The sequence below is a fragment of the Ruditapes philippinarum genome, unplaced genomic scaffold (assembly GCF_026571515.1).
Source record: "Ruditapes philippinarum isolate M1 unplaced genomic scaffold, ASM2657151v2 ctg19666_1_1_1_1, whole genome shotgun sequence".
NCBI lineage: Eukaryota > Metazoa > Mollusca > Bivalvia > Venerida > Veneridae > Ruditapes > Ruditapes philippinarum.
The window spans coordinates 1-9,798 of NW_026851542.1; the positions used below are offsets into that span (position 1 = coordinate 1).

Below are 9,798 nucleotides of genomic sequence, written 5' to 3' on the forward strand. Positions count from 1 at the left end.
TCTTTTTATCACAAACAGACTTAACTAATCAGACTTTTTCCATATTGTCAATAAAATCAATGCCCGATTCACCTGACTTGCTTTTATCACTCTTTACTTCTTCAAGCTTCTCTGATGTGTCATTTTTATCATCATCAAACGAAGAATCAAGTTGTTCTGCTGAATCTTTTTCATCACTTATTTCACTATCTTTAAAGGAGTTTTCTTGAACATCTTCAAATTCAATTATTGTTTTGTCACTATCTGTGCTTGTATTTACATCTGTATCATTGGAACTTGGGGAAGTTTCTTCAGGATAATACTCTGTTTCAACTTTTCCAAGCAATGCTGTCAGGTTATCATCCTTATTTTTCACTAAACTATCTACTTTACTGATAAGGTCATTCAAACCTAGACAACCAATTGTTGATGAGGGGTATTTGTATTGAAAGTCACTTGGGAAAGGCAATTTGGATTTTTCAATAATAACTTTAGTAATTTGGTCATCAAAATCTAATTTTTTCACAGGACTTGGACTGTCATCACTAGGTCCAGACATGGATTCTAGTTTTTTCTTTTCTTTTTTAGGTGAAGCACTATTACTTCTTGAGCGAGACTTTTTCTTTTCATCTGAGCAAGTTTCTTTGTCCTGAGATTTTTTCCTTGGAGATTTCTTATCTTTATTAGTAGATGCCATTTTCTTTTCTGGTGACTCTGACTGTTTAGTTTTCTTCAAAGGTGACTTCTTAGATGATTGCTTATTTAACATTTCAATGTTTCTGTTTACCACATCATCAATCACTTCATCAACATGAGAATCATTAATATCTATGACCTGATTGGTTTCTCCAATATCACTCTTTACATCACACTCAATTTCAGCTTTATCTATCTTTGATTTCTTTTCATTTCCCTTTTTCTTAGCCTTAGGACTTTCCTTTTCATCTAAATGTAATTTGGGAGACCTTTTCCTTCTTACAGGACTTGGGCTTTCTGACGATAACCTTGAATTTTTACCAACAGCAAGTTTGTCATTGTCTGATGAAATTTCTTTTAAAGTGGCAGGTGAATTTTCGCTTTCCCCTTTTTTTTTCCTTGACCTAGGGCTTTTGGATGTTTTTCTGTCATCTTTTGATGGTGTTATCACAATATTTGGGGTAGCATTTGTGTCACCACCTGGATTAGATTCTGATATTTTTCTCTCCCCTTTAAATGGAGTTGATTCAGCAGATTTTGGTTTTCTTCCTCTTTTCTTTGGTGAATTTGTTTTTTCTTTTTCTGCTGTATCTTTAGCACATGCAGTATCACCTTTGCCTGTATCAATAGTTTTACTCTTGGGTTTTGCATTTTCTGTTTCAGTATTTTCTGTTTCAGAGATTAGAGAATCACCATGACTTATGTTGGTATGTTTCTTGGTCACTTTATCCTCTTCATGTCTAACTGCTTCTTTCTTCATTGCAATATTTCCCTTTTTCTTAACCTTTACTGACATATCAGAAACCAAATCATCCTGTCTAGCAGAAGTTTGAGCTTTGCTATCAAGAGAAGATTTTCCATCAATGACAGTGTCTTTTGAAGGTTTTGTGTATGTTGTCCTTATAAATGGGGAATCTTTAGTACCAGAAACAGTGGCACTATTGCGGACTGGAGATTGTCTTTTCGGTGACCTTGCTCCTACTTGTTTCATTTTAACAGAATATCTTTGTTCACTTTGCTTTGTAGAAATTCCGTTTTTGGTACACTTCTCTTTTTTTAAACAATCTTCCAAACAAACAACAGCCTGCTTACATTTTAAGTATTCTTTTTTTGTTTGAAGTCCAAAAGATTCTAAATCATTAAACTTAACTTCTCTTGGAATTTTGTTCAACACAACTAACAATTGTTTTTCAAAATCTGAAACTGCCTGTTCTTTGTAACAAGTTGGGTCATTCACAGTAGAAAGACCTAATAAATCTGAACTGTTGTTTGAACCTAATGTAGAACCTTGAGATGACCTGATTTTCGGTGTACGTTTCGTGTTATCTGGGAACTTTTCTACCTCTCTTGACTTATTACCAGGAATGTGTCTTAAGGAATACTTTTTGCCTGAAACAAGATATGAAAAAGTCTTAAAACATTAAGGCATGTCATTAATTTACCTATTAGCAGAACAAATAATGGTTGAAAAAGTAAATATAAGAAATTACACACCAACATAAGAATGAGTTGAGCAAACATTTTTCATTTATGATCAACTGGTTTGGAATCTAAAAGGCTCTACATCAAGATCAGAAGAAACAGATGTCATGGTTACAAAAGTTCGAAAGTCAACACTTAACACATACAACAGCTAATAGTATGTTAGCAACATTTGTGGTGCCAACTCACATTTTCTCCCATAATTTTGATGACTCGTATTATAATCAATAACCTAATAATGTTACAGAATACATTCTGAAAACAAGGTATTCATATCTATTTTCAATCTGTAGCTTTAGTGCATCTATGAGATAAAATAACATGAATTTTAATTTTCTCAAAAGAACATTTTATTGCCTAGGACAGCTTTTGTCTAATGAAAATCTTACTTGCTGTAATCAAAAGGTCTCAAGTCTAAGGGAAACCTAAATTTACTACTAATAAAAGGCATTTAGTTTAAGGAAAATCACATTTACTGCTAACAAAAGGCATTTAATTTATATAAGATCATTTTTATGTTTTGTGTAGAGTACTATTATAGGCTTATAGAATAGTGAGAAACATAATACCTAAGGAACATAATATATACCTTAGGATCATGTAATACCTAAGGAACATGTTAACACCTAAGAAATACATTAATACCTAAGGAACATGTAATACCTAAGAAACACACTTTCGAATCCATTCCTGGAACAAGCCAGAATTAAGCAATAGTGTTGGGCATTGCTGCTACAAATGTGGAACAATATTATCACAATATTTCAATTGTATAACATACAGCATCATGATACTTACATTTAGACAAAGGGAATGCAGTTTGTAACTTTCAAAATTTTGTAAATTAAAATCTACTTAATTTTATCTGAAGTTATGACTGTTCTTGTAATAATCAACTGTATAAAAATACCTGTACATTAGTTTAAATTTACCGTTTGTTTTTGTCGATGAAATAAAACCAGTACAAGAATCTGTTCTACTTTTCTTCACACTAGTGTAACACAAAGTCTCACTGAAAAAATAAATACAGTTTACATATTTAATATGGTATTATTCAGATATGTTGAAGAAATACTGGAGATAAGAGAAAGTCAAAATAAAACACCATAATTTACACCATACTATCTGCCTAGGGTTATACAATCTGATGAAACATTTAAACCAGATTATTCTTATATTCTAATCACTGCAAAAAAACTACGAGATATTCTACAACTGTACGAGATATTCTGCAATGGTATAACTTGTGTACAAATTTTCTACATTCGCAAAAATCAATTTAAACATTCAAATTTCTCTAGTAAGATTCTAAACAACAGACATGAGCAGTTTTTCTTAATGAGATCTCTCATCCTATGAAGTTTAAAGACCATAGCTTTTATACTTTAGGAGAAATGGCCTGGACAAAAATACAGTATGAAAATTAACAAAGGGCAATAACTAAAAAAAAAAAGAAATGCACAGTACCGGTTCTTGAGCATTGCATTTTTTCTTAATGAGATCTATCATCATATGAAGTTTCATGTCCATAGTTTTTATACATTAGAAGAAATGGCCCGACAAAAATAAAGTATGAAAATAAACAAAGGGCAACAACTCAAAAAATAAGAAATGCAGAGTACCAATTCTTGTGCACTGCACTTCTTCTTATTGAGATCTATCATCCTATGAAGTTTCAAGTCCATAGCTTTTATACATTAGGTGAAATGACCCGGACAAAAATAAAGTATGAAAATTAACAGAGGGCAATAACTCAAAAATTAAGAAGTGCAGAGTACCGATTCTTGGGCACTGCACTTCGAGTCATTATAAGAAGCATTCATACTAAGTTTGAAGTCAATCCGACTTATAATGACTGACTTATGCTCTGGACAAGCTTAAGGGGACGCCAACGACGACGCGAACACCGCCGCCGACAAAAGTTACCCCTATATGTCGCCTTTTTCAAGGCGACACAAAAAGTACAAAAAAGGGCAATAAATCTAGATAGAGTAACAAAGGGCAATAACTTTAGATAGAGTAATAGTTTTTGTGCATTGCACTTTCTCTTATTGTGCTTCACCATTGTATGAAGTTGTTTTGAATTCCAAAAAGTGGTTTTCAAGTTATGCTCCAGACAAGGAAAAGTTACAAAGGGCAATAACTCTGTAATTAGTAAAGATGGAGTTATGCTTCTTGTGCACTGCACTTCCTCTCAATGTGCTTGACCATTGTATGAAGTTATATTGAATTCTAACCATTAGTCTTCATTTTATGGTCCGAATAAAAGAAAGCAATGGAAAAGTAACAAAGGGCAATAACTCTGTAATTAGTGAAGATGGAGTTATGATTCTTGTGCACTGCACTTCATGTCAATGTGCCTGACCATTGTATATTCATCTCAATGTGCCTGGCCATTGTATGAAGTTGTATTAAATTCCAACCATAAGTCTTTAAGTTATGCTCCGGACAAGGAAAATGCAACGGACAGCTGGACCGACCGACCACCGAGTGACTCCTATATAGGCCCCCCACCCCCCCACCCAAAAAAAATTCGTTTCGGAGGTATAATAAATGTATAGCTACTTTATCATTTTACCAAAATAGATAGAACAGGACTCCTAAATAACGCCCAAAACTAAAACTAGATAAAACACTCAAAAATCTTTGGTAAGTCTGATATATTACCTGTGTAAAGATTTTGAATTATCACAGTTACTTCCCTTGGCTTCAGCAGCTTGGCTTGTAAATGTACCCTCATTCTCTCTCATTTTACATACATAATGGCAGATTTTATTCACTGAAAATATAACAATAATGATCATGCTAATATAGTTTTAGAAAGTAAAACATGAGCAAAATATTCACACATATTTACATTGTCATTAATGTAAGATTGCGCGCTTCATACATATTCATATCTGATTTTTAATACACAGTTTTAATAGGTCCAAAATACAATGTATTACTTCTTAAGCACATTGATATAATCATCCAACACTGACACGTAAGTGTTCTACTTAATTCTAGCCATTTTATAAAGCCTCAAGGTTGGTTATTAGTTAAAATGGTGTCATAATGGTCCTCGACCCCTTTCTTTTTTTTTTTACTATCAATTAATGTTGGGCCATATAAAAGCTCAGGCACAATAATTTTCTGATGTGAATCATTTAGATTTCAGTACCACAGGAAAACTTTTCCTATTCTTATACATAGCTAATATGACATTTTCTGATTCTTAAAATCACTTATATGACATTTTCTAATTTTTATAAATCACCTATGGGCTATTTTCAAAATAATGGCTAGTAGAGGTTTTCTTTAAATAAAAGAAGTATTCAACAGTCTATTATAACTGTTTTTTTCTCCAAACATGTAAAGCTATGTTATTAAGAAGTGTGTGAAGTTTTGTGGATTTTGCTTCAGATATAAAAAAGTTATGCTGAAAAAACAGGCCAAATATGTCAGGAGTGTAACAAAATAGCGTGACACTTTGCAAAATTTGCCATTTTCAAAACACTTCTAACAAAAACATTGACAATGCTGATAATTATAACTGTTTTTAAGATAAAGTAAAATATATGTCCTTCAAGTAAGTATATAACTTTATAATGAATTACTTATCAGAACATAAAAAATAAGTTTTTTATAAATAAGGGGCTAAAATATTTTTCACTTATTTTAAAAAAAAAAAAATCTGTTTTGGCGTACACTCTTAATAGCCCTTATAAAATTTTCAGTTTTTGATATTCAAAATTATGATATATATCTCATAATAACAGATAGGTAAAATACTTTTGATAAATTACTACTATTTCTATAGTTTTTCCTCTTCTAAATAAACTGGCTTAATTTTGTCAGGAGTGTAACATTTGGTATATAAATAGTAACAGTGATGTCATAAGTTGACACATATACATATAATGTATTTTTCCTGAAAGTCTGAGACTGGGAGTGATCATAAGTGACAATCATGAATGAAGATCATGGTTATATATTGCGAGCATAGATGACATGCAATTGTCAGGAGTGTAACGTAATTTGGTGAAATTTCCGCGTATTCTTTTATCCCTTTTTTCGAATGCATTATTGTTTTGCTGTGCAGAGTTTTTGACTAAAAGTGCAGTTCTGGGAATAAATATTCTATCTGGTGCATATAAGGTAAGTAAAGAATTATCTAAACTTCTAATTTTTATCTAGAAAGATCGAATTTTTGCATTTAAATCAAAATAAATGCTCTTTTTTTTTATTTCAAGTAACCAAGAATTTTTTTTTTACATTTATGCTTAAATAAAGATAGCAATAACCATTTATATGTAAAAATAAATATAGAATAGGGCAGGTTGTGTTGCTATCATAACTTGTTAACATATATGTGTATTTGTTACACTCCTGACCAAAAATGGTATTATTCCTTTTCTACAGAACAAATAGTAAATTAAGCATGGACAAATTAATAGTCAGTCTTCCAGCTATAAGAAGGTCAATAGAAAATATAAAAAGATCAAATACAGAGCAGAATAAGGCATCTTCATCCAAAGAAAGAGTAAGAAAGTATGAATGGTACATATGCTGACCATCTGTGTATCAGTGTTGCAAGTAAAGTCAAGGTCACACTTAGATGTCAGAAATTAACATAGTCTGTTATAGGGTGTATTTTGTGTCGGATCTAGAACTTATTCATAGTTCAAGGGATTTTGAAATAACTTGGCACAAAAAGTCAAAATAATAAGACAATATGTCAAGTACAACACCTGCACCCCTACCTCCTAGGTCAAGGTCACACTTACAGGTCAAAGGTTAACAGAGTCTGTTATTTGGTATATTCTGTGTTCCGTCAATTACTTCTTCATAGATTAAGGGATCTTGAAAATAATTGGCACAAATAGTCACAATGATTATATGATATGTCATGTGTAACATCTGTGTCCCTACCTCCAAGGTCAAGGTGACACTTAGAGGTCAAAGATTTGCATAGTCTTTTATAGGGTATATTTTGTGTCTAATCTATAACTTCTTCATAGTTCAAGGGATTTTGAAAGTACTTGGCACAAATAGTCTCAATAATAAGACATTATGTCATGCACAACACCTGCTCCCCTACCTCCAAGTTCAGGGTCACACTTAGAGGTCAAAGCTTAACATGATAGATTTTTAAATTCCATATTTCATTTTATTTTTTTTTAACAAATTCATTATTACATTTGCAGATCTAGTATTGATCATAATTTTGGACTGAATGTCCTGAGATCCATACCCCAATCTTTTGATTAGCACAATTTTATCCTCATAAAACTTCCCGAGGCGGGGGACGTTGGTAACTCTGTTACAAATTCTTGTTTAGATATAAACAAATTCAAGTGATCTTTGAATATCCAATTTGCAAATGACAGTTTTCAAATCAAATTAACAATACTATATTGGTAAAGTAACTTCTAATTAAAAAGCATACTTGCTATCTTCAGATAATTTGTACCAGATGATTATGTAGCTGTTGGTCTGACCTCACGCAGAAAGAAAAAGTTTCTTTATGTAGCCAAGGTAAATCTTTTATTAAACATTGGGTTCAAATTTCATAAATTATTAAAATACAGTTTTCTCATTAATGTTTGGATTTATTAAAAAGAAATAGAATAAACTATCTTAAAACATATCCTTATAAGATCTTCTTTTTGACAGGTTTTGCAGGTAGATGGGGATGTTCAGCTTAGATTCTTAGAGAGCACCAATTCTCAGGGGATCTACACATGGCCCAAGGCAGACGACATTTCATGGCAGTCTCCAGATGACATATTACGAAAATTATCACATCCTACATTATTGCCTGGTCGTGGGTTAAAAATCATGTTTGATATTACAGAACTTAAATTGTCGGAAAAACAGCTAACAGCTTGAGATGCACTTTTTGTCAGGAGTGTAACAGTAAATGGAACATATTTGTAACACATTTTATCATACAATCTAGTCATATGACCAATTTCAGGAGATCATATTTGAACTGTTTCAGTGTTCTATTGTTTATTTTGACAGACACTAATTCTTTCTTCATGTTGTGAGCCACTAGTATACATAATCATTTGTGATGGTACGGATTTGGGTGACTTTCTTAAAAGTATGTCAAAAATTGGAGACATCTTTTTCAAATTTGTTCAGGAATGTTTAAATGTCCATTAGTTACAATGTTTAAACAGTTTAGTTAATTGATATTGTTCATTTGTTTTTAGAATCTTGTTAATGATAAGCAGCTATACATGTCAGGAGTGTAACAATTTGTTACAAAAATGCTCATGTTTTCATGCTGATCCTGTGAAATAAAAATCATTATTTCTGCCATCATTTATTTAACTGTGTTGCTTGTTACTGTCCAAAGTCCAAGAATAGATCTATGTTTATAATAAGGATGCACCATTTTATCAGCAAATAAAACTTTCATGTTGTAAATATGAATTTCAATGGGGGAAAATGCAAAGAAAATCCAATTTGAAAAATATTTTATATTTATCGAGCTCATTTACACTTTTTTTTAGTATGACAACATTACAGCTATGAAAAATAGGCTTTGAAGCTATGCTTAATTTTTTTTTTGCAAAATAATAGACTTTGAAAAAGATCATGTATTGTTGTTCTTTTTTGCCTATACAGCTTAATAAAATCTTGATAAGAATTTTAATATTCATTTTTAGCTTAACACCTAGTTGAATTTGTACACTGTAATGGTTGGTCTTGGAAAGAAAACAAACATTTTTGTACTTCATGAAGTTTTCAATTCTAACATTTTTTCAACTTTTCTAACCATTATTTTGAAAGTAGCCCCTATGTGACATTTTCTGATTCTTAAAATCACTTATGTGACATTTTCTGTTTCTAAAAATTACTTATGTGACATTTTCTGATTCTTAAAATCACTTATGTGACATTTTGATTCTTAAAATCATTTATATGACATTTTCCGATTCTTATAAATCACTTATGTGGCATTTTCCTATTCTTATAAATCACTTATGTGACATTCTCCGATACTTATAAATCCCTTATATGACATTTTCAGATTCTTATAAACCACTTATATGACATTTTCAGATTCTTATAATCACTAAGATGACATTTTTTCAATTCATAAAATCAATTATATTGACAATCTACATGGCATTCTTTCACAATCTTGTTGTTCAATCTTTTTACTTTACACAGATAAGATGAGGGGCCATTCACTTAAATGAAAGGAAAAAATAAAACCTTAGTTTTCTTTTTTGGCTATGGGGGAATAGAAAACTTGATGTTAATTGAATTTTAGGAGAAAAACTGCATGAATTTACAGAATTATCTCAAGGGAAAGCCACAACATTTAACAGCTCATGCTATAGCAGGAGAAAAAGACCCGATAACAATATGTTACCTAATGGCATTTATTATCTATGTAGATGAAACTTATGATTCTAGAACGTATACAAAATTTATCTTGATTTCATTTTTACCCTACACGACCATAATATTTAATTGGAAGAACATTATTTTGATCTGACCGAGTTAACAATAATTAGATTAAAACAGGTCCAGACAATGTTGTATATAGATAATATATTACTTCAAATTTAATCAATTTGTACTCATTTTAGTTTTGCTGAACACTAATTTTTGTAATAAAATCAATTCCTGTATCTT

The 9,798-nt window shown here is 31.3% G+C and overlaps 1 protein-coding gene across 1 annotated transcript; it reads right to left on the minus strand.

Moving 5' to 3' along the window:
• Positions 1–28: 28 nt before the first annotated feature.
• LOC132742068 (serine/threonine-protein kinase PRP4 homolog) lies at positions 29–4,932 on the minus strand. Its single transcript, XM_060730391.1, has 3 exons — positions 4,825–4,932; positions 3,090–3,169; positions 29–2,064 (listed from the first exon to the last, which is right to left on the minus strand). The coding sequence occupies exons 1-3, from the start codon at positions 4,905–4,907 to the stop codon at positions 29–31; spliced, it is 2,199 nt and encodes a 732-aa protein (XP_060586374.1). The 5' UTR covers positions 4,908–4,932.
• Positions 4,933–9,798: the final 4,866 nt, after the last annotated feature.